Genomic DNA, 24,984 nt, shown 5'->3' with positions numbered 1-24,984 from the left:
TTGGTCTGACCCAGTATGGCCTTTTAATGATCTTAATCATATATAACTGCTACAGAAATGATGTTAGCCCTGGTATTGGGCAGGATTACAACATGGGCTTGCCACAACTATGTTGGAGCATGGTTGTTTTTACAGTGCTTTGCTCCTTATCTTTTCAACATACTGTCCTTCTCATCACCAGGCAACTTGTACCAAAACTTGACAAGTCAGAATGCAACAACCCCTACTCTAAAGTGAACAAAAATTACTTCTAACATTCATTCCTGAAGCAAACACCATTGTACATACCTCACTGTAAGAGGAGTGAAAAGAGAAGCAAGCTCTGTATGAACTCTCCCCAGTCCTATAAACAGACATGGCAAAATAAATACTACTTTTCCAGTTAGCAGTTGCAAGTTTCTTATCAGTAAGTGAATACTATCAAATTAAAAGGGAAACAAGCGTGCTCTGAGGAAATCCATTTTAAGGCACAGCAAAGTGGATACTGAATATGCACCCTCAACTGCAGTTCTTTGAGCACTCACCAGTTAACGGCTATGTAAGCACATTCTACTATAATAAGCAAACTCAAAATTGCCAAACTTATTTCAGCTGCAGTTTAAGCAGACTTTTGGAATTATTTCAAATTCTAGAGATGACTAAATAGCTGTGAACAACTCAGGCAAATCATTAGTGAGCACCCAAAGAATGGTTTGATTCGTAACCCAAATGCCTTGATAATACTCTGCTCACCTTACTACTATATTGGTTTTTCTTGTCCTCTCTCCAAACCACATTGTGGAAGGTTTGACACTAATTATACATAAAGGGGTTCCATTTCGGGACGTCATTCCACAAGGCAACCTATTCCCTCGAAGATAGTCATCATCCTATCAGATAAGAGTGTCAAATGAAAAACAGAGGCAATGCAATCATGCCCTTTCAATCCCTATGTCATTTAACTAGGTCTTAACGTACAATTTGAATGGGAACATGAGCAATACCATACCTGAGCAGACCAACCTTCCAACGAACCTCCTCCACCTCTATTGGAATGAGAATCTTGAAAGACTATGTCCTCTCCATTCCATCTGGGTTCCTTCCCATTATCAAATTGGCTTCCTCAGATGTGGTATTGGGCCCTGCCTGCAATGACCCTGTAGGCTGTCTAATCCCATCTATCCTCCTCCAGTTCAGAACTTCAGCTTCAAGATGCTGTACTTGGCTCTGAGGGTCACGAGCTTTTTGAACAAGTGCACTCATACAACACTTGGCCACAGAGCAGGTAATCATATATTCTGCTTTATGTGCGTTGGCTTACAATAGTTTAGTCTCCTGTGGTATACTTTGGTCCAGTTTCCATTGTTGGGTTTAGCGTGTGGGTACTAGGTGGTGTCGGTGGCCTGATATACAGGGGGTCAGACTAGATGATCTGATGGTCTCTTCTGGCCTTAAACTATAAACAGTTTAATCTCCCCACCACCACCACACACACCCTGTTTAATCTGAATTTGGTCTTCCTCCTCCAGAAGGAAACTGGGGCTTTTACTCTAGATACTAGTGACACCTGGGATTTGTTGAGGTGTATAGGGGGTGCAGAAGGTTTTACAGGGATCCCCTGGGTCAGATATATGCATATTAGTTCACCAAAGGGTGGCATGTAAGGTCTCAACTGAGAGCCAGTAGCCTACTGGTCATAATCATTGCAAAACGTATATACAGATAATATTTAAGAAATCTATACAGAAAATTATGTTAAGGTCTTGGGATTAAGGCAGGTGACCAGAAGGTGACATACCTCAGCAACATGCCTTTCAAGCAGATGGTAACAGATGCTTATCTCCCTGTCAGGTCATATGTGTTTTGTCCCACCTCACCACATATGTCTATTTTTATACTGAGCCTGAGGCTAATCAAAAGATTGCAAAATCAACAAGGAAAGCCAAGCCACAGGAAGAAACAATCAGCAAGGGGTGTCCTGTTTAGGAATAAGGACAAAGGATTGTTCTGATAAGTCTGAGTATCAAGAGACACCCTGAATCCTTCACCAAAGAGACAAGCTAACTGCTTGTTTGTCTTATGAAAGGAAGGTCAAAGCCAGCCTGGCTGTATAACACTGAAAGGGCTTTGGGCGAGCATTACGCTACAAGACATGACAGCATCTAGTTAATTAAGTCTGTGTTCTAAAACGCATGTTATGATGTTATTTTATATGTAACCATTTGTTTCCAATTACTTCTACCTGCTATTACTTGAATCTCTGTGGCTTGTTAAATAATCTTCTACTTGATTTCACTGTAAGTGTTGTGTGGTAAGCAGAGTGGTGATTGAGTGGAACTGGTTAGCTGGGGTGTACTGTTTTTTGGAAGCCACAAATCCAGGAATACTATGAAGGTTCAGGGGCTGGATGCTCAGGAAGATACTTGGAGGGTTTGATGGTTAGAGTGTACCTATTGCTAACGTGTAGAGAGAGCGAGCGCAACCTCTGCAGGCTAAAAGGGAAGTGCTTGTGTTGCCCATGACCAGTGGAGCTGGCGAGCTTACCACCAGCAGGCACAAACAAGGCTTCCTCACGCTAAGGGCAGGTGGTTTCTGAGGTGCCTCACAGCCCTGGGTATCCCCTGGAAGTATCACAACTAGGTTTTAAGTATGAAACTTAAGTTTTTTTTGTTGTTTGACTAACGGTTACTTTACTTTAGTCCATTAACTACTGGCTCAACTTCTTACTCCCCTCAGTACTGTACTGCCACGCTGAGTTTCCTCGGGGAACTCTCTGCTTGAGAAGGTTAATATTGTAAACATTAGTGTCTGCAATCACCCATTTTAAAAAGGAAGTTCACAGTTGATTTACAAAATGATACGCACCCGTGGATGTCGACATGCATGAATCTGAGTGTGCCGATCCGTGGTAACATGGTAGAGGATTTCCGGCATGTTATTGAACATATCCAGTTTGTTCACATGGACCTAAAGAAAATATATTGAGTCTTGTAAGTAGCTTCATGCATTTAACAATCTGGACTTGGACTAGATCAATAACCACTCATCAGGAGTAAATCTGCTACCAGAAATACTGGCAGAGACCAAGAAAAGTAGAATGCGCAATTACTCAGACATTATCAGCAAGTGAAGTAGAGCTAAGAATTTGGCAAATCGTTGGCTAACATCTACAACAGGTAGACATATTCTAGGAAGGACAGGGACTTCCTGAACATGCTCAGTGACATCCACTGCCCATCAATATCAGGATCTTACTTCTCACATGTAGCCTAGGGAACTCCCCACCATAGAATTCCTTACAGGGCATCCCATGGCTGCCATAGGGTAAACAGCAGAATGTGTCTCTTGGAGAATCAGGATTAACTTCTGACTGTAGAACCCAGAAGTCTGAGTAGATAGCAGTCACTAAGTCGTTTAGTAGGCATTGTTACTATGCACCACAAAAGCTCATTTACCAGGTTACCATTAGTATAGTGAATGAAAGTGTGCAAACCTTTCAGATACTGCAGAAGTCCTCTGAATGGTCATTTTCCAGGTCAGTATACTGCTCACAATCAGCACTGAGGTTCTGTTTATAAAGCAGTTATTATTAAAGTGTTACCTTGACTCCAAGTTCTTCACTGAGGTTTGTGAATAAATATTCATATCCATAGGCAGCTTTGCAATTTAGCCATACAACATGATGGCGACTCAGAGTGATCCAGCTTCGCACTAACTCTAATATCCCATTTAAACATTCCTCCTAAAAAGGTTAGAAAAGTTTGTGTGTTTAACTTTGTAGATGTATCCAAGTTACTGGACTTCAGAAATGTTTTAGATCAGTGTTTCTTAACCTGGGAGTCATGACCCCCGAAGCGGTCACAGGGCGTGTTCAGGGGTCACAAACAGAGCAGTAGCCTTGGGTCCCATGCCACAAGAGACCACACAAAACTAATTTACATGTTTCAGCCCAGAACCCTGAGTTTAAGGTATGGCATCACTATTTTGGGGGGCGGGGAGAGGGGCTGGAGGGGGTGTCACAATTTTTTAATTTTCATTTTTTTAAATCCAAAGGGGGTCACCAGCACAAAAAGGTTGAGAAACACTGTTTTAGATAATGTGTTTAAAAAAACTGTTGCCTTTCAGGATTATACAAAGACAAAACACTGATTAATTACATCAATGGCTTTATGTGCCTCCAGCTAAAGCTTGATTGGACTTACTCTGCTTGGTATCTGATAAAATCTGGGATCACAGAAAGTGGTGTCTAAATATACACTCTGAATGTCTTTCACTCTGAAAGAGAGAATTGAGATATTGTCATGTCAAATACTGCACCGCGATACCCAGGCGTGCCCCATCGACTGACTGATCTAGGCAGAAATTTCTGTCTATTTCAAAATTCCATTCTGGAAAATGGTGAGTCAAGAGACCAGATTCTAAACTCTGATTTTAGTAACACAAGTTAACTGCCGACAGATTGGGCAAGAGTACAAGCAATTCTTCAATATTGTAGTCCAAACACCATATAAAATAGGTATTAGAATACCAATTCAACACATAGATCTTGTATTGTACTGTTACTTATGGTGATATTTATATCATTGGGGAAACTGCTAATCTCAGCTCGTAAGTGCAGTATGAACACACAGACTGTAAATATAGAAACAAGCTATTGGTGATTTTAAAGATACAGGTTTCAGAGTGGTAGCCATGTTAGTCTGTATCAGCAAAAACAACGAGGAGTCCTTGTGGTACCACAAGGACTCCTCGTTTTTTTTTTTTTTTAAAGATACAGTGATTTGGGAAATACAGGGGCTTCCTATGTTTTCTTTAACACATGCAAGACTGTCATTAACATTGCTGTTATCAAAATCACAGATTCAGAGGTTCTATATATTAAGGTTATTGAAGAAATTTTAAATAAGCCATAACTCAAATTGCAATACCTGTATTAGTACATTTTACAGCACAGTAAAGTTAGATTTGTGTCTTATTTCAGATTCTTCTTACAGTACTAACATAGTGATCTTTTTAAACTAGTTTCTGTGGCAGCAGTTTTCAGGTCCGTGAAAGCCACCTCATTATCAAGAGGAATGTGGAGTCATTAGAAATGATTTCTGAGTCAATCATCATAGAAACACCTTGCTAAGGACTACATTTTTAAAACCACAAATTACGTGGAAGTTGAAGGAATAAGATGTCGTAAGTCTTGAATGTCCATGACCAGAGTGTGTCTAAGTCTTTCTAAATTTCACACCCAGATGAACTCTCACCAGAAAAAAATAATTTAAGATTGTTATGAATTTTTGTACCTGGTCCCCGAATGCAAGAGCTCCATTCTAGCTGCTTCTCCTTTTGCTAGTCTGAAATCTCCAGTATAAAGTACAGTGCCATTTTGGCCTTGAAACAAAAACCTAGAAATAAAAACACTAGTTAATTACAGCAACACAAAGTACTGCAATTGTTGAGCTCTATGATAATTTTATTTGGAGAAATCTGTGCAAATGCAGAGTTTCAGAGAAAGCCCATGATGCACAAAAGATAATGGGCCAGATTTATCCTTGCAGTAATTTCACAGAAACTGAACTACAGAAATACTAAATTTGGCCCAGTGAATCAAAGTCTGCTTTCACACATGTCCAACCTCACTGCAGACTACGGGGTTTGCACGGGTATTAGCAAGCGTAGAATTTGGGCCCTTTTGTAGCCACCAGTCCCAGAAATTTACCATTGAAGCTAAATTTGAACTTGTTGTTTAATTTTAATATCACACTGCAGCAGAGGATGCTTTATTTTACTAAGTTCTTGCATTGTTTTTTTAACTACTGCTGCAGTCCTGAAAGGTACTTATTTGTTGGAGTGGAAAAAAGTGTGTTCTGCCTCACTGGGACAAATGAAAAATCTTGTAACAAGGAAAAACTAGAGAACACACACACACACACACACACACACACACGCACAAACCAAACAACAGGTAAAAGTATCATTTCCTTCTTTTAGTAGCAGTCAGAATTTCCCATCCTTATCCAAGCAAACACCCCTGATGTGAACTGTGCTTTGCAGTACGATTTAAGAAGCTTAATATAGGATCAGAGTCTAGAAGAATCTAACGAGGGAGAAAGAAAAGGAGTACTTGTGGCACCTTAGAGACTAACCAATTTATTTGAGCATTAGCTTTCGTGAGCTACAGCTCACCTCATCCGATGAAGTGAGCTGTAGCTCACGAAAGCTCATGCTCAAATAAATTGGTTAGTCTCTAAGGTGCCACAGGTACTCCTTTTCTCTTTGCGAATACAGACTAACACGGCTATTACTCTGAAACCTGTCATTAACTAGGGAGAATATATCTGACGCTAGACAGCTATTTCATCCAGCAGACCCCGCCACTGAACCTAGTTATGTAAACTGAAGCTATAGAAATTCAAACTGAAAATAAGACAGATTTTTAACAATGACGGTAATTAACTACTGGAACAATTCATCAAGTAACATGGTAGCTTCTGCATCACTTGACCTCTTTAAAAATCAAGATTAGTTGAGCTAGACCATTTCTTTCAGAAAGGCATCCAGTTACTGGGCCTGATGCAGAACTACTGGGTGGAATTCTGTGGACTGTGTTATGCAGGAGTCAGACTAGATAATCAAAATTGTTCCTTCTGGCCTTAAAAACCTAGAAAGATCTTGGCCTCAACTGAAGATGTGCTGAATTCCCCAACTCTCATTGAAACCACAAGGAGCTCAAATGCTCGGCACCTCTCAGGACTGGGTTCTTTGGACCCAATTCTGCTCCCATCAAAGTCAATGGCAGAATACCCACTGCCCTCAACAGAAGCAGGAGTTGGCTGTTTGCAGGGAACCCTCCTACAACTCAAGCCATGTCAAACTGATGTATGATGATTCCTAATTTTGCATGGTTTTCCCACCCCTCCACACAGAACAAATTATTGTTCTGCCACTTGCCTCCAGACCAACCTGACCGAGAGGCTATGACTTCATGCTATTGTTCAAAGTCAGACTTAATCATTAGGGCCCCACCAAATTCGTGGTCCATTTTGATAAATTTCAGTCATAGGATATTAAAAATCATAAATTTTGTGATTTCAGCTATTTAAATCTGAAATTTCACGGTGTTGTAAGTGTAGGGGTCCTGCCCAAAAAGGAGTTTTGGTGGGGGTGCGGGGTCGCAAGGTTATTGTAGGGAGGGTTGCGGTACTGCTACCCTTACTTCTACGCTGCTGGTGGTGACAGTGCTGCCTTCAGAGCTGGGCATCTGGAGAGTGGCGGCTGCTGGCCGGGATCCCAGCTCTGAAGGCAGAGCCCCGCCAGCAGCGCAGAAGTAAGGATGGCCTGGTATGATATTGCCACCCTTACTTCTGCATTGCTGCTGGCAGGGCGCTGCCTTCAGAGCTGGTTGTGCGGTCAACAGCCACTGTTCTCTGGCCGCCCAGTTCTGAAGGTAGCAAAGAAGTAAGGGTGGCAATACCGCGACCCCCCTAAAAGAACTTTGCGACCCCCCTGCAACTCCCTTTTGGGTCAGGACCCCCAATTTGAGAAATGCTGGTCTGGCCCCATGAAATCTGTACAGTAGAGGGTAAAAGCACACAAAAGACCAGATTTCACGGTCCGTGACGTGTATTTCATGGCTGTGAACTCAGTAGGACCCTATTAACAATGTTTACAGAAGCAGTTAACAAAGGGGCTTTCTGAGAGGAGAGAAGGAAAGGGCAGGGGCAGCATGCAGAAACTGCTTCCACAGTTTTATCTAGCACAATATGAAATTTTAAATAAAAACTAGGTAATTGAAACCAACTGATCCAAGTTCCCAACTGATTTCCTAAGGGCCATATTTTCCAAACCAAAGCCCTAAAGTGCATCTGCTAAAAGACAAAAACGCACACAGAAAAAAATATGTTACTTAAAAAAAGGTTCCAGAACATAGCAACTGCAAAGTAACATGCTCCTAGGAATATACATATTATATAACCACTAGAAAAAGCAAGGTTCTTTATGTTTGTAGATCTCACACAGCGTGATGCTGCTCCAATCCTGAAAGGGGGGTTTGGGTGCAACCATAATATTATTAATAATAAATGTAAGTACTAGCAATTAATCTTCACTAATTTATTTTAGCTAGAAAAATGGAATCTATTTCTACAAAGAACTGTTCTGTACATTTAAAAATATGCAGAATCTACTGAAAGCACATACATGACTGATCCTGGGCAGTGACCAGCTGGTAGAAGCGTCACCACTATTTCTTCTTTCTAGAAATCAAGAGACATTTTAACAGTTTAGTGTTAGTTTCAGTCTGTGGGGCAATACTGGTGACACTGCACGTGACAGTGATCCAAGTGTACTGATTTTTGTAGCCACTTCAAGTGCTCTTGGAAAAGTGAGGGTGTCTTCTCCCCGCAACCTGGTCTCAGGCCCTGTATGGCAGTGATTTTCTGGGCAACTCCAAGCAGCCTAGGAAAGCTCCCACAGATGCTCTAGGACAAATCATAATCCCCTTCTCCTTTGGTCCCTCAGTAAACAAGTTCTGAGGGTACAATCTCAAAACACACTGTTTTGCCCCGGACGGGATGTGCAGGACAAAGTGTTGTGTGCATGCGCATATGTTTCAACTAGCCTTGAAATGAGCTATGAAAAAATCATGAGAAAAGAAAGAATAGGTTGGAGACCTCAGATACAGCAGAGAGAAAGACAGAACAACACTAAGCAGATGGGGAGAATAAGTGATCCAGACATGGGGCACAGTGGGGAAAGGGTCTCTAAGTAGCTAAACATGAGTTGGAGCATGGGGAATCTCATTTCTATCCAGTTAAAGGGAGCAAAAAAGTGACATTTATTATTTAAGTATGAACTTAAAATTCTTTAAAACTTTAAATTGGTTGTTAAAAATACTTGTTTTTAAAAGGTTACCTCACCAGACGCTTCATCAAGTAAAGAAATCTGAGTTGGAGTTTCAACTTCAAGGGTAACCTACAACAAACAGAAAAAATGCATCATAAAATGTAGTACTCATGGTGTTTGATGTATGATTATGTCTAGCTGTTGGCTGACATGCCACAGACATCTTAAACGTCTACATGCCCACAGCAGACAATCCAAGTCTGCAGAAAAAGGAAAACAAATTAAGCTTCCCCAAAAACTCACGTACTTTCAATTTCAATACAAAAAAAAATACATTCTGACAACTGTAAATATGTAATGGATGGAAGCTAACTAAGCAAAGCACACCTGGATCAAGAGACACTGTTACACCTGACATTCCAACATTTTTAAGAAGCTGTGTTGACTTTCTCAGTATTATAAGGCTTATTTTTGGCTGAGAAAGCAATGACGCCAGCCTCAAGTGTTTAAAAAAAAAAAAACCTTGCAAAAATAAGCAACCATGAATCAGACTCCCCCTTATCCCCCGCCCCCAAAAAATCATGAGATAAGCTTGGGACTTTTTTTTTTTTAAAATGGCTCCGTTCTTCATCTCTTGTGGGTTTTGAACTTGTACAACACATTGGGGACATGTTTTCAAGCTTCAATCCTGCGGATTAGAAGCATATTTGACAATAAAAGTTAAGCATCTCACAAAGTAATATGACTCCATATTACTTCAACATAAACTATCACAATTTGATCACAAGTCTCACAAGAGCTGGAAACAGAGAGTGGCTTATTGTTTTTCTGCATTAAGGGCCATATCATTCCATATAGGAAAAATCCAGGAGGCACCAACAAGTTACTCTGAGAACTTTTGGGGGAAGGGATAGCTCAGTGGTTTGAGCATTGGCCTGCTAAACCCAGGGTTGTGAGTTCAATCCTTGAGGGGGCCATTTAGGGATCTGGGGCAAAAATTGGGGATTGGTCCTGCTTTGAGCAAGGGGGTTGGACTAGATGACCTCCTGAGGTCCCTTCCAACCCTGATATTCTATGATTCTATGACCTCCGTGAGGTTTTGAGGCTGTGGGGTTCCCAAAGCATCATCATGTCATTGGGCGTGGTGGGTATGTCTTCTGTGGAGAAGACAGGGAGTGCAGCCCTCCCAGCCAAGTGATATCAAAATTCCCCAGATCCTGAGCCTTTCCCGGGGAGATGTCTCTCTGCATCATGACCACCACATCAGCACAACTTCCTTTAGCTTCCCATTGATTCCTGGACTCTATCCCCTCACCCTGGAAGGAAGGAGCCACAAAGCAGCTTTTCAGAAATCAGCAAGCTGTTGGAATTTCTGCATATTAACATGCAGATGCCATGGAGAGGAGTTATCCCCCCTATTCTGCCCCATCCCCCTTCCAAATACCCTTGGAACATCAAACTAACATAATATATAGAAGCCCCTCTGAACTACTGATGGGGAGAAAGATACTGCTAATTAGGCTCCTCTCCTATTCTCAAATTTTCTGTTCAGTTCTGGTCAGTATTTCCAGATTATGATTTCTTTAAATGGCTGAGAAAGGAACTGTGCTGAATAGAATGACTATTCCCGTCTGCGTGTCCTTTTTTATAACTTAAGGTTTTGCCTTGAGGGATTCTCTATGTTTTGAATCTAATTACCCTGTAAGGTATCTACCATCCTGATTTTACAGAGGGGATTTCTTTACTTCTATTAAAAGTCTTCTTGTAAGAAAACTGAATGCTTTTTCATTGTTCTCAGATCCAAGGGTTTGGGTCTGTGGTCACCTATGCAAATTGGTGAGGATTTTTACCAAACCTTTCCCAGGAAGTGGGGTGCAAGGGTTGGGAGGATTTTGGGGGGAAAGACGTGTCCAAACTACGTTTCCCAGTAAACCCAGTTAGAGTTTGGTGGTGGCAGTGGAGATCCAGGGACAAAGGATAAAATTAATTTGTACCTTGGGGAAGTTTTAACCTAAGCTGGTGAAAGTAAGCTTAGGAGGCTTTCATGCAGGTCCCCACATCTGTACCCTAGAGTTCAGAGTGGGGGAGGAACCTTGACATAGGTACTTATGGACTGTAATCAAGTCACCCCTCTGCCTTCTCTTTGTTAAGCTAAACAGATAGTGAGTGAGCTCTGAGTCTATAAGCCACAGATATCTTACAGTTTAATATTTAATGGTTTGTGTACATCAGAGCTGTGGTGTTGGATTTCCCAGCTAGTTAGCCAAAATTTAAACAAAATACATAGAAGTATATCAAACTTGTACATTACCTAGCCACAAAATATAGCCACATATACCAAAAATGCAAGGAGCTGATACATAAGGAACAATAGCTATGTGTCACTTTTGTAGTATTAACACCACAAATAGTGAAATTCATAACACCTTGGACTATCAAAAGATTTTAAAACTATAATTAATACTGATATACTTTTTACACTTCATTCAGCTTGGACAATTAAAACAGGCTGATGATCAGTTTCACTTTGCTACTCTCATGACTTAGCACAATGCTGCAGTGTTGGGGTTTCGAACATTGGTTAGGAATATTTCACTCCAGAGATAAACCTATTTCCCACTGGAATTATCAGAAATCTAAGTTTTGCGTCTAAATTTCCCAAAAAATGGTTTTACGATCAGCAGAAGAAAGTTTGCTTTCATAGGCACAAGTAAAGGATAGATTTCTGGCCATATTCTTGGCAATTTTAATTTTAAGCTCTCAATAGATCAAAAGATGCTCTCTAGATATCTTATTCACACTCTCAGACTTCTCATCAAGCTCAGATTGCAAATCATAAAAAATTATTTAGACAGAAGCTGATATTTTGAACAGCTCTCCTATTCTAATGAATATCAACCCAGTTTTAATCAACTTTACACTGGATGCAAAGAGAAAGCTTACCATTTGTTATGAGACAAAGTTTGTGAACAAGACACCCACTCAACTACTTTCTGATTTAGTGGCTGTACACAGAGCCTTGCAAATCTGCAGATATCTGCTTCATATCGGATATCTACGGACCATTTTTGCAGATTGCGGATCAGATGCAGGGCTCTAGCTGCACAGTTCACTATAACACTGTAAGTCATTACAGGGAGCAACATCGGCAACTCCTCTGCTTTTTAAATTTGTGTACTCAGGCATGCAAATCTAGAAGGTGCAACTATAAAACTCTTATTACAAGGATGTTTTAAAATCAGAAGATCAGGATAATACGTAGCACTACAGGAAACCTCCATATATAATCTTAGATATTACATAGAAATACAGCAATCTGCAAAAAACCTAAAATTTTCAAATCACTTACTGTAACCTTCCCTCAAAAATAAGAACCTAGTACAGTATACTTTGAAAACCCATAATGCTAGGTAGATTGTAGAATAAAATAAATAAATAAAAACCCTATACTTCAACCATCATATTAGTTTGTCACCAAGTTCCTTTGTTTGTAGATTACTGAAGATACACAAAGTCAAAGTAATAGAAACTTTCTATAAAAGTGTTACAGAAAGCTAATGGAACTTGATGTTCATGCAATGCTGTGAAATATGTAAAATACCATATTAAGTACTTATAATGCTTTAGTATAAAGAACAATACAGTAGGTTTTACAGCACTTTATAAAAGGTAGCATTTGCCAAATAAGAACAGGATCCCTGTCTGAGGAGCTTTCAAAATACAGGTTCATACGAGTACAAAGAAAGACTAATACCATCTAGACAGTGTGATGAGTGTTCATTGTAGCTAAATGCCATGTTGAAAAGACAAACTGCAAGTAGGTCACATTTATATAATCTAACACTTGCCCAATGCATAGTGTTTATATTCACTCTGTTTACAGCTAAAATTCATGGAGACAAATAGGCTCTGGGGTGATTTTGTATCAGGATATGAAGCTTTTGAGGCTGGAAGGAAGACATTATAAAGCAGGAGGGAAACTGCGCTCCCTCAAAGATTCCTCCCCCCCCACACACATAAAAAAGGAGACCTTAAACCAAGAGAAAGAGAGAAGTAAAAGAAGGGACACAAATAAATCAGGGCAGGCAGAGAGTGTTGCAGACATAAGGGAAGGTAGGACAGCATCATGTTTAGAGGAGAGGAAGAGAAACTAAAAGAAAAATCAAGAGAATTGCTAAGTTTGTGGAAAGAAAGATAGGACTACTGGCTGAATAGAAATAAACATGCTGTTCCAAAGAGCATACAACGGACACTGAGGCTATGTCTACATCAGTGGTTCTCAAAGCCGGTCCGTCTCTTGTTCAGGGAAAGCCCCTGGCGGGCCAGGCCAGTTTGTTTACCTGCCGTGTCTGCAGGTTCGGCCGATCGCAGCTCCCACTGGTCGCAGTTCGCCATTCCAGGCCAATGGGGCTGCGGGAACAGCGGCCAGCACATCCCTCGGCCCATGCTGCTTCCCGCAGCCCCCATTGGCCTGGAGCGGCGAACTGCAGCCAGTGGGAGCAAACAAACTGTCCCAGCCCACCGGGGCTTTCCCTGAACAAGAGACGGACCGGTTTTGAGAACCACTGATCTACACTACATCATTTACAGTGGTGCAGCTGCACCAGTGCATGAGCAACTCTAATGCACCAATGCAGCTGCACTGCTGTAGCACTTCTGGTGAAGATACTCTAAGCCAATGGGAGAGAGCTCTGTCGTTGGCTTAATAACTCCTGCATCCATGAGAGGAGGTAGGTATGTCAGCAGGAGAAGCTCTCCTGCTGACACAGTGTTGTCTACACCGGTGCTTAGGGTCGGTGTAATTTACATCGCTCAAGGGGAGGGAAGAGGCTTATTCACACCCCTGAGTGATATAAGTCATACCAAAGTAATTTGTAGTGCAGATATAACCTGAAAGGGGAGGGGATGACATTGTATGGGGTGAAAATTAAACGCACAGATCATTGTAGAACTGGACACCAGCATCACTACTTAAAGACTGTTGCTTTTGACAATTTGGAGTAGATTGTATTTTTCAACATGGTGGATTTGGGGAGGAACAAAGTCTGATCTGATTAACAATTAATTATGTTGGATCATATTAAAGAAGTTCTGTATTAAAATCACAAATGAGTTTGATTCCCCATAGTTTAAATTCCAGGGTATTACTAATTAAGAGGTCTCTTGGTTTTTGGTACTGTTTCTCTCCCTCTATTGTGAAACTTGCAAGCTGCTAATTGTGTTAGTACATTCTAAGACAGAGTCTGTTCTCAAAGCAATTCTTTGTAAACAACAACTACTCACACAGAGAGAGACTCAAAGCAATACTCTGTAACAGAAACAGCACCCAGAGACTCCCCGCCCTTTTGCTGTATTCATCTCGCTTTGTTAACAATTGTGATTAAAATAGAGATAGAGGATGTATGTGGATGGATGCTTGGTGTGGATAATAACTGAATGATCAGGGAGGTGCCAGCCTAAGAATCCAGTGTCTATCGGCTGAAGAAGGCGTCAAGTGGAAATAACCAGAGGACCCCCAGAGGGCAGACTGGAATCCACCCAACAGCCTCAAGAATGGGAGACCCAAAGAACAAGATAACATCTGGCAGCACAGAGCCGTCAGGAATGTGCCAACTGCTGATTGATTCAGCAACAGCATGATGAAGCAATTCCTATAGACTGGCATAGGAAGAAATTCCTATAAAAATGGACTCTAGAAAGTGAGAACTTTGGGGTCTGATTCTGCAAACCAACTTCCAGGAGCATCAGATGAGCATCTGACAAGGCCCTGCCCCCTCCTCATGTCCAGGCTACCTGGCCAGTGGCTTGGCATGAGCAACTCTAAGGCTGGTAACTATGGTAACACCTTGCAGAACCTGTGTGTGTGTGTGTGTCTGTGTATGAATGAGTGTGTGAATAAATATGAGACTGAATGGAATGTTATAGCTATAACTAACTGCTTACTATGATTCTTTCTGTATTCACAATAAATGTGGTATTTTGCCTTTTCCCCTTTAATAAGATCCTGCTGGTTTTTATTTTATTGGTATAACAATGACACTTGCTTTCATGTTAAAAAGTTAACTTACAATGCGATTCTCCCAAAACTTGTATTTTGGGCTAGTCAGCAGCAACTCCTTGGTTACCGGTGAACAGTACAAGTGAACTTTCAAGCTGCACAGAGAGAAGAAAATAGATCAATAAGGCTTTCAAAATAGAGAACAGGGAACAATCAAGTGTCATGTGCCACTCCGCATATCCTCTAGACCTTTCCCCTAGTTAGAAGGGGAGTAACAGAACTGTAGAAGCAGTAGAGTTCATGAAGTTGTCCTACCACAGGCTGGAGGCAGACCACAGGTCAAACAGAGTCACTAGACCAGGTGTCTTCCTAAGACACGTATCTAAACTTACAAATACTTGCTTTAAAAAAAAAAAATCCTTTCCTCCTTTGCTTACCTATCAAGATCTGAGTTTAAAGGTCCCCATACTTTCCTGGAATAGTTGATAACTATCACAAACACCTAATTCAAGCATTGGAATGTAGTTTCTTACACCATTCCAGGCTTTAGAGAAAACCATAAGATCTCTAACTCCTTTCTTGAGCTTCTCAGTTCGCTTTTAACAAGGGATCAAGTAAGCTACCAACTTGTAAACCCAATTTGGGTTCTAGGGAACAACAGAGTTTAGCAGTGGACTACCAAATGGCTATGAGACATTCGCCTATTTAAAATACATCACTGCAAGGGTAGGAAATGGCAAAACACTAGACATTATTTATTTGCACTCCAGGAAAGTGTCTGTTGCTATTCCACTCACACCTAGGGGATGTCTACTCTATAAACTTAAGTCGATCTAGTCCACACTGCCCTTCTTCTGTCGGTGGTGCGCGTCCTCACCAAGAGCGCTTCCACCAACTTAAGAGGGGCAGTGTGGGAGGCTGAGTCAAGACTCTCAGCTCTACATGCGGCTCCCCACTGGGAATGGGGCAACCTCACTGGGCTTCTTAGATCCCCGCCGGGAACAGCACAGCCAACCCTGCTACCTCCGGGCTTTCCACCAGGAGCAAGGCAGCAACCAGACTCCAGGCGCGGAGCTCCCTGCTGGGGGAAGTTGGGCTCCTGGCAGAAAACCGAGAAGCCTGGTGGGTCTGCCCCTTTCCTGGTGGGGAGCCGAGAGTCCAGGTAGCAGCCTGCATCAGAGCAGGGAGCCAGGGCAGCAGCCCAGATCAGAGTGGGGAGCCAGGAGGGCAGAAGGGCTCCCCATGGGAGCCCAGGCAGTAGCCCGGCTTGAAGTGGAGACCAGGAGCAGCCTGGCTGGGGAGCCAGGAGCCAGCTTTTTTGTCAATTTCACAGGTCCAGAAGAGAGGTGAAATTGACAAGAATTACAGCCAATAGATGCAAGTAAGGCAATGTCTACGTGGACACTGCATTCCCGAATTACACCAACATAAGCCCTACATTGCTCATGGTGGTGGAGTTATGTCAGTGTAGTAGAGCACTTACATCGGTAGAAGCAAGGCTGCAGTGTGTACACTGACAATTAGGTTGACGTAAGCTGCCTTACGTCCACCTAACGCTGTAGTGTAGACCTGGCCTTAGTATGGAAGAAGAAACAGTGACAGAGTGGGAAGGGCCAAAATTTGCTCTGTTGCCTTGGTAACAGGGAACAGAGAACATTATTGGAGACAATAGTAAGCACGAATCTGAACCCAAATGGTCTGGAGTTAGATCAGAGATCACAGCTCACTCCTCTCTCCTTAATGGGCCAAATCCGAACACATCAACCTAACCTTCAGATTCAGATCTGGATTTTGAACCGCTGAGTTTGAGAGAGTTTAGAATCCAAAGTTTAGCTCTGTCATTTTAGAAATACAAAGGTTATATCTGGAGCTTGGATCCTGGCCCACATCTAGTTGATAGTAAAAAAGGTTATGAGCAGGTAACTGCAGTGGTCAGGCGAAATTTGTAGACGACTGTCTTCAAGATATAATTTAATAAGTGGTTACATTTGCTGTGGCGCCCCACATTTTGGTGAGGGGGCAACAAATAAATTCAAAAGATTCTGAACAAAGGACTGAAGGATGAGGAACCCGCTCCTGGGTAAAACTACACCCAACCCAAGCAGGCTCCAGATTTCTAGCACCAGAGAGCAGCAACAGTGGGGTAGATACAGCGCAGGCCACTTGAACATAGGGGTGTCTGCTCGGACATCCCACTGGTACAAAGCTGCATGTACTCCTTTCCCCGAGCCATGCAGGCTCGCAAAATAGCGATGTCCCATGGGAAGAGGTCCAGATTCCCAGCAGGAAGAGGCAACGGATATTCGCAGCCTTTGGACCCTGGTAACATCACCACATCATCCATATTTACTAACTTTGTATACTGTTGTCTAGTCTGACCTCCTCCCAACCCTCCCTAACTCCTACACTTCCTCTGAAGCAGCAGCACCAGCAGGAGCCAAAAGGTGCACCTCAATCCCAGTCCCCTTCCCATCCCAGACCACCTTCACAGACTATAATGTCATCTAGACTCCCATCAGAACTCTGCACTGACATACCCTAAACTAGTACGATGAGGAACCAGATTTGCCATGTACAGAGTCCACGTGGAAAAGGTGAATTAGAATTAGTTTAAGTAGATTCCATCATGGTCCAGCAAGAGCTTTTTTATTCACAATTTTAAAGTCTGTTATCTAACAACCCTGCAGGGCTAGAAACTTTATATCGCTGGTACAGGTAGATTCCAAATGGGATCCAGCACTCACTTTTACCTAACCCTAGAAGTCATTACATGTTTAGGTATAAAAAAAGTATTTAGGTCATTTTAAGAATTATTTCCCTCTCTGAATATGATACTGTGGGGCTTACGGTAGCAAACACACCTACCTTTATATGGAAAGAGATACAAAATACAAACCATCAGATTGTTTTAAAGCTCGAATAAAAGTATTCTAGAAATTGTACAATGTGCCATATATGGAATGTATGATCTGATAAGATTTTAATCAGTACTCAGATGGGATGATTTGTGTGGAAGCCAATCTGAACTCAGGTTGGTATATTGCATTTTTTTCACAGATCTTATAAAAAAAAAATCTTCAAAAACACCAAGTTGAGCAGGTAAGTAGTCTATGTAACCACCTCTATCCCTGTTACCATCATCGTACTCCTTCAGTTTGTTATACCTACTTGTGTTTTGTTTTAAATTAGATTGTATACTCTGTGTGTTTGCACAACACATGACACAATGGGACCTCCAATCCTGACTAGAGCTTCTGGACATTACTGTAATATGTAATACACTTTTCTACCCAATTATAACACCGTATGTGTAGTATTTGAACTTTTGCCCACTTTGATCAGAGAAGTAGGAACACAGCTGTTTTAGATAATGCAGGGTTGGGGTAGGCTTTGTTAAGGAAAAGTTAGCATATGTTAGCATAGCATTTTGGTTTGGGGCCTACCATTGTCTAAAAGCAAGCACATCGTGCACCAGGAGCGTTCCTTAGATACTGCATTCCTGTGAAAACCCTCCCCCTTGTTTCCAGCCTGTCTCGACTCCCGGTTTCTGTTCTTTGTCTGTTCCTAACTCCCTGCCTCCTGGCCTTGATGTGAGCCTCCCATCCTGATAAGAAAGGCTACTGGTGCATTGCTTTAAGACCATGTTGTGTAGTTGAAGTAATGGTCTAGCATGGGGAACGTACCTAGCAGGGATAGGTGGTAGATAAGGGAAGGATTTGTCTATTGGCTAAGGTTTCCGATGCACGAGGGCAACGTGCTTTGCTAAAAGGCATATAATCTCTGTATAACCTGCATTCAGGGTCCCCTCCTGACTAGCAGGGGGGCATCACGCTCGAGCGTAATGAACTTAGTGTCTCTGGAAACTCTGCAGTTGTGGACTTTGTTTGTGTGCCTCAGCCTAGACTCGAACTGTGCGTGACCTATCAGGTATAATTCACAGCAGTTCTTGTGCGTGACCTATCAGGGTGTAATTCGTAACAGCTTTGGCAGAGAAACAAAGGGAAAGTGTCATATTGCAAGAGCAAGTGCTGGGGTGGGGTGGGGGGGAGGGGGGGGGGAAACCACAGCAGTGGGGTTGTCTCCAAGTCCCAGTGATCTTTCAAGAAAAGTTTACTGAGAAAAACAAAGTGTGTAGACCTGAATTTCCCCAGCACTTAAGGGACAAGTTCCAATGATATTACTTTAGTGAAAACCATTACCTGCACTCCAGTCTTCTTTTCAAGGAAGGCGCTCTCAGCCCTTTCATGTGATCTAACAGTAAGATATAAAGTTCATAACAACTTTATTTATTTTTTTAAAAGTTACCATACATCACAGCTTTTATATTTAAGAGTAATAGAAAAAAAATCACAGGTAGGTTTATTATTTATAGCATAGTGCTATACAGTAAAATAAGACTATGATTCCTGCCCTGTGAAGAGCTAACAATCTCAGGCCCTGATCCTACAATGAGCTCCATGAAGGCAACCCCCTGTGCCAGTTGCGAGCTCATTGCATGATTCTACAAATGCTTATTCTCTCCAACAGCCCCACTTAAGTTTGCATGATGAAGCCCCAAATAAACATGACACAGACAAAAACAATGATAAGGGGGATGGATTTATATAAAGAAGCCTGGTTTTGTAGTTACTCCTGGGGGGATTCTCCACCGCTGTGCATGAGCAGAATTCATGTCCCCCACAGATTTGCTTACCCACAGAAAAATGACTTTCTGACAGGGAAGCAAACGGAAGCTGCAAGAGGAGCCACACACCACTCTCTAAAGGCACAGGTACATCATTTCAGGAACCTAGAGCAGCTGGCATAGAGTAAGTCACCGTGGGGCTGGAGACACCCCAGCCAGTGGCTCCTACCTTGAGCCAGGATCAGCTGCTAGTCCCGGCTGGGCTGGAGGCAAGAAAAGACAGGCCTTCCTCTTCCCCTGCAAGGAGTGGCTGAGGCTGTCAGACATACCCCCAGAAACCTCTCCCAGGTGCAGGAAGCTCAGCATCCATCCCTACTTTCTGCTCCCATCGCTCCTCAGCTGTGGGGGGAGGGGTCACTGTACGGGGAACTGCTCCCCCATCCACCCAACCCGCATGCATCTGGACCTCCTACACCCAGACACCGCTGCCAAGCCTCACCCAGTACATCCAGAACCCCCCTAGCCCTCCATACCCAAACCCCACTGAACCTCAACCCCTGCATCTGGAAACCCCCTTTCACCCAGACCATCTGCCTCCGGACCCCCACCCCTGCACTCAGACCACCCACCACTGAGCTCCCTGCACTCAAATCCCCACCCTGATGCCCCAACCCCTACACCACCCTGAGCCCCTACATCCAGACCCCCACGCCACTGAGCCCCAACTAGCTGCACCCAGACCTGCACCCCACCAAGTTCCACTCCCCTAGCCCTCCCGCTTAAAGCCACACACCCAGACCCCTCTGCTGAGCCCCAACCACCTTCACCTGGAAGCCCCTGCAGAATTCCATTGCCCCTGCACCTGGGAACCTCCCCCCTCCCAGCCTCTGTACATCCAGATGCCCCCACACCTATACCCTGCCCCCCACTGAGTTGCCTGCACCCAGATTGTCCCACACAGAATCCTCTCACCCCATACCTGGATCACCCCACATTGAGCCCCTCTACACTTGGATCCTGCCTGGTTGACTCTGCCTACCCCACACCTGGTGTGCCTGGCGCAGAGAGGCAGCGCCCCAGGGTGTTTCTGGGGCAGGCCCAGGCCTTGTGCTGTGTCACAGTTGGGTGCAGCCTCACCGCTGAGTCCATGTCCCAGTGGCAGGGAGGCTGCAGGGTGATCTCCCATCTTCCTGCAGCCATTGGCCAGTGCTCCCCACTGCCATGCTGAAGCCTCTGCATTTATTTATTGACAAACGAAACGGAAATTTTGCGGAATTTTAAAATATTGTGTGCAGAATTTGTATTTGTTTTTTGGCACAGAATGCCCTGAGGTGTATGTAGTGTACATCACTACAGAAGTTTGTTCTGCACAAAGGAAGGAGAGAAATTCCTGCCCCCTTGAAGATAAAAATAAAAAAAAAAAAAATAGTGACTCCCCAATCAGATGCAGAAAAATCTATGGTCACGATACAGCATTCAGTCTGAACGTCCTCTTAGATACAATGACATGTTACTCTTGTGCATGGCATGAAAAAAAAGTATGATTGTTTCTTTAAAAAAATAAAACCTTAGAATGCAGCAGGATATAGTGCTAAAGGGAAACTGATTTTCAATTTTCCATTCCTGATACAACCGGTTACATTTTACCTCTACTTTCGCATTAGCTGTATTAGTTGATTATCAATAACACACCCTTCAAATTAGTCTCACTAGGGTGGTGGGCAGGGTAACATGCCCAGAAAGGACATGATGGGAACGGGGGGGGCTGCAGCACAGTTCTGGGGTAGGGGAACTCGGGGCAAACTTTGGAGCAAAGTGGTACAGCCCCACACAGAGAGGGGAAGTGGAGGGGGGGGATCAACAGCCCCACACAGAGAGGCCATGGGGAAGTGGAGAAGTGGGGACCAACAGCACCACACAGAGAAGCCACAGGGAAGTGGAGGAGCGGGTCGGGAACCAGGGCAAATGCAGCATACGTGGCTGTGCAGTGCACCCAAAAAGTTGGGACACCATTCCCCTTGCTGGCCGCAGCTGGACTCCTCCCACTCATGGTCTCTCACACTTCCCTAACACACACACACACACACACACAGTCTCTCTCACACAGACTCACACAAAGGTGGCAATTTTGCAAAAGAAAAGCTTCAAAAACAGACTCCAACAAGAAACTGCTGAGCTTGAATTAATATGCAAACTAGATACCATTAACTTGGGTTTGAACAGAGACTGGGAGTGGCTGGGTCATGACACATCTTGAATCTATTTCCCCATGTTAAGTATCCTCACACCTTCTTGTCAACTATCTAAATGGGCCATCTTGATTGTCACTGCAAAAAAAGGTTTCAGAGTAACAGCCGTGTTAGTCTGTATTCCCAAAAAGAAAAGGAGTACTTGTGGCACCTTAGAGACTAACCAATTTATTTGAGCATGAGCTTTCGTGAGCTACAGCTCACTTCATCGGAAAGCTCATGCTCAAATAAATTGGTTAGTCTCTAAGGTGCCAAAAGTACTCCTTTTCTTACTGCAAAAAAAAAAAAATTCTCCTACTGATAATAGCTCATCTTAATTAATTAGCCTCTTACAGTGGGTATGGCTACTTCCACCTTTTCATGTTCTCTGTATATCTATCTATCTTCTTAAAAAGAAAAGGAGTACTTACGGCACCTTAGAGACTAACAAATTTATCTGAGCATAAGCTTTCGTGAGCTACGGCTCATTTCATCGGATGCTCACGAAAGCTTATGCTCAGATAAATTTGTTAGTCTCTAAGGTGCCACAAGTCCTCCTTTTCTTTTTGCGGATACAGACTAACACGGCTGCGACTCTGAAACCTGTCTATCTTCTTACTCTGTGTTCCATTCTATGCATCCGATGAAGTGGGCTGTAGCCCACAAAAGCTCATGCTCTAATAAATCTGTTAGTCTCTAAGGTGCCACAAGTCCTCCGGTTCTTTTCACGCAGACTGGCTCTCACACCCACATACACTCTGCCTCTCACGGGTCACAGTCCCCCAGTCTCACACTCCCCAACACCCAGTCTCTCGCACAAACACTCTGTCACGTGTACACACACACACGTATTATTGTTGTTATTACCGCTTGGTACTTCCTGTCAACAGGCTCTCGGTGAGCCAGGCGTGGCGCGGGGCTGCAGGAGGGCCCTGGGCTCTGGCAAGATGCGACCCCCACGTGACAGCGCGAGGCCTGCCTTGAGCCACTGCCTGCATAAGAAGCTCGAAGTGTGTCAGCAATGGGGGGGGGGGGCGTTTCTGGGGGTCCACAGGCGGGGGTGGTGGCTGTGCCCCCTTGACACACCGGGGCCGGCTGGGGACTGCCTTCAGTGGAACACAGGGCACCAGTTTAATAATACTGCCAGGGGCCCCATAAAGCCTAAGGACGCTGAGGAGGGATGCTGAGGTGCGGTTAAACAGCTCCGAACGGAAGTGGGGCGGGGGGGGGGGGTGAGGAACGATTCCGGGATGGGACGGGGAGCGGAAGGGAGAAGCTGAAGCTCAGAGCCGGGGGAGGGGAGGATGACAGGGACTTCGGGAGGGCAGCAGCCGCTGCCGCCACGCAGGACACCCCCGGGAGGGCGGCGGCGCCAGCCGTGTGGAGCGGGGGAGGGTCTCCCCCGGGGGGGGGGGGGGGCGGCGCCAGGGGCGCGCGGAGGGAAGGGCACGCGCAGCACGAGCGAAGCGGCGGGCGCGCGGAGCCGGCGGCACCTCTCGCGCCCTCACCCTTGTGGCAGTGGGACAGGAAGTAGGCCCGCGCCCGCAGGTTCTCCCGGTCGAAGCGGTCTATGGACAGCCAGGGATACTCCCGCATCCTGCCTCCGAAGCTGCTCATGGCGCAGCCCAGCTCTTCGGTCCGTCCACCATCCCTACCTCTCCCATTGGCTGCGGCCCAAACCAATCACAGAGCCGCCTTTGCAACCCGTCCGCCTACGAGGAAAAGGCCGGGGCGGGGCCTTTTCTTAAAGGGCCAGTAACAGAAATGACTCAAGTTTTTCTACTCCGGATCTTGTCGTGAGGTTTGGACCTGCTGCTCTGTCCGTGTGAATATGGGGACAGAAGGGCCTCGCCGCCAGGCAGGATGGGGAGAAGGGTATGCCTGTGTACTCCAGGCCCGCTCACTCTTGAGTGCAGTGATTTATCAATAAGGAATTTAGGTAATTAATAACTGATACCCTTAGCATCTACATCATTAATAATAAAAAGAAAAGGAGTACTTGTGGCACCTTAGAGACTAACCAATTTATTTGAGCATGAGCTTTCGTGAGCTACAGCTCACTTCATCGGATGCATACTGTGGAAACTGCAGAAGACATTATATACACAGAGACCATGAAACAATACCTCCTCCCACCCCACTCTCCTGCTGGTAATAGCTTATCTAAAGTGATCATCAAGTTGGGCCATTTCCAGCACAAATCCAGGTTTTCTCACCGTCCACCCCCCCACACACAAACTCACTCTCCTGCTGGTAATAGCCCATCCAAAGTGACCACTCTCTTTACAATGTGTATGATAATCAAGGTGGGCCATATCCAGCACAAATCCAGGTTTTCTCACCCCCCCACCTCCCTCCCAAAACCACACAAAAAAAACAGCTCACTTCATGGGATGCATACTGTGGAAACTGCAGAAGACATTATATACACAGAGACCATGAAACAATACCTCCTCCCACCCCACTCTCCTGTTGGTAATGACTCTTGGTAACTGAATAATGTTGAGTATGGATAATTACTGCATTAGGAATTCATTCCCTGCCTTAGGTATTTACAAAGCAACAAACACTGCACTATCATGAATAATTATAATTAATCCATTAGTAATTGGTTGTGAGTAGTTCTAACTAATTCAGTAATTGTGAATTATAAGTAAGTTATATCAGTAATTGTTTTGCTCCAACACTGTCCAGTAGTATTTGTTATTATGACATTCGTTTATTTTGTGGGTGAGGGGCAAACTATTGAATTCTCAAAAACGGCTGTGCGCTGTTTTTAGTACTTTGGCCCAGACCAACTCCTGTGAGTTAGGCTCCTAAATATCTTTGAGGATCTGGGCTTTTGTCTCTGTTCACAGCATGTTCAGTGCCCTGTTCAAAGTGAGAAAAAAATGTAATTATTGTCAAGCACTAATCTTTTAGCTATTTATGCTGCTGTCATCACCATGGTGGTATATCGAATTTTATATCTGTCAGGGAGGGATTAATGCAGGGGACACGAAGTCAGACAACATGCATTCTTTTTCCAACGGTGCCTTTGGCTCATTGTATAACCTTGGTCAAGTCACTTACTCCCATTTTCAAAAGTGACCAATAAGTGTGGCCGCACAACTTTTGCCTGCCCAATTCAAGACCTAAATGTCCACAATGCCAACACCTCAAAACGGAGCTGGCCCTTTTGAAAATGTTGGTTATAATCTCTCTCTTCCTCCGGCTGCGCTGCTGAAAAGACAGGTAACACTTCCCTCCTTTACAGGGGTATACTTCCTACCTAAAAAGAAAAGGAGGACTTGTGGAACCTTAGAGACTAACAAATTTGT

General features: G+C 43.9%; 1 protein-coding gene across 4 annotated transcripts in view; it reads right to left on the bottom strand.

The window, feature by feature from the left end:
• Positions 1-23,355, bottom strand: part of DCLRE1C (DNA cross-link repair 1C) — a 32,419-nt gene extending 9,064 nt beyond the window's left edge. The window contains exons 1-11 of one of the 4 annotated variants that reach the window (XM_037889271.2): positions 23,173-23,355; positions 19,012-19,063; positions 14,883-14,967; positions 8,884-8,943; positions 8,170-8,225; positions 5,274-5,375; positions 4,182-4,254; positions 3,581-3,721; positions 2,845-2,946; positions 733-869; positions 289-343 (exon numbers count right to left, since the gene is read on the bottom strand). In XM_037889271.2, coding sequence (XP_037745199.1) covers positions 289-343; positions 733-869; positions 2,845-2,946; positions 3,581-3,721; positions 4,182-4,254; positions 5,274-5,375; positions 8,170-8,225; positions 8,884-8,943; positions 14,883-14,967; positions 19,012-19,063; positions 23,173-23,281 — 972 coding nt within the window. In that variant the 5' untranslated portion in view covers positions 23,282-23,355. Of the gene's footprint in view, positions 1-288; positions 344-732; positions 870-2,844; positions 2,947-3,580; positions 3,722-4,181; positions 4,255-5,273; positions 5,376-8,169; positions 8,226-8,883; positions 8,944-14,882; positions 14,968-19,011; positions 19,064-23,172 lie in introns of those variants that run through there. The other 3 variants (XM_037889272.2, XM_037889273.2, XM_037889274.2) reach the window with 3 other exon arrangements.
• Positions 23,356-24,984: the final 1,629 nt, after the last annotated feature.

The sequence above is a fragment of the Chelonia mydas genome, chromosome 1, assembly GCF_015237465.2.
Source record: "Chelonia mydas isolate rCheMyd1 chromosome 1, rCheMyd1.pri.v2, whole genome shotgun sequence".
In the NCBI taxonomy this organism is placed as follows: Eukaryota; Metazoa; Chordata; order Testudines; family Cheloniidae; genus Chelonia; species Chelonia mydas.
This window is presented reverse-complemented; position numbering and strand designations above follow the sequence as displayed.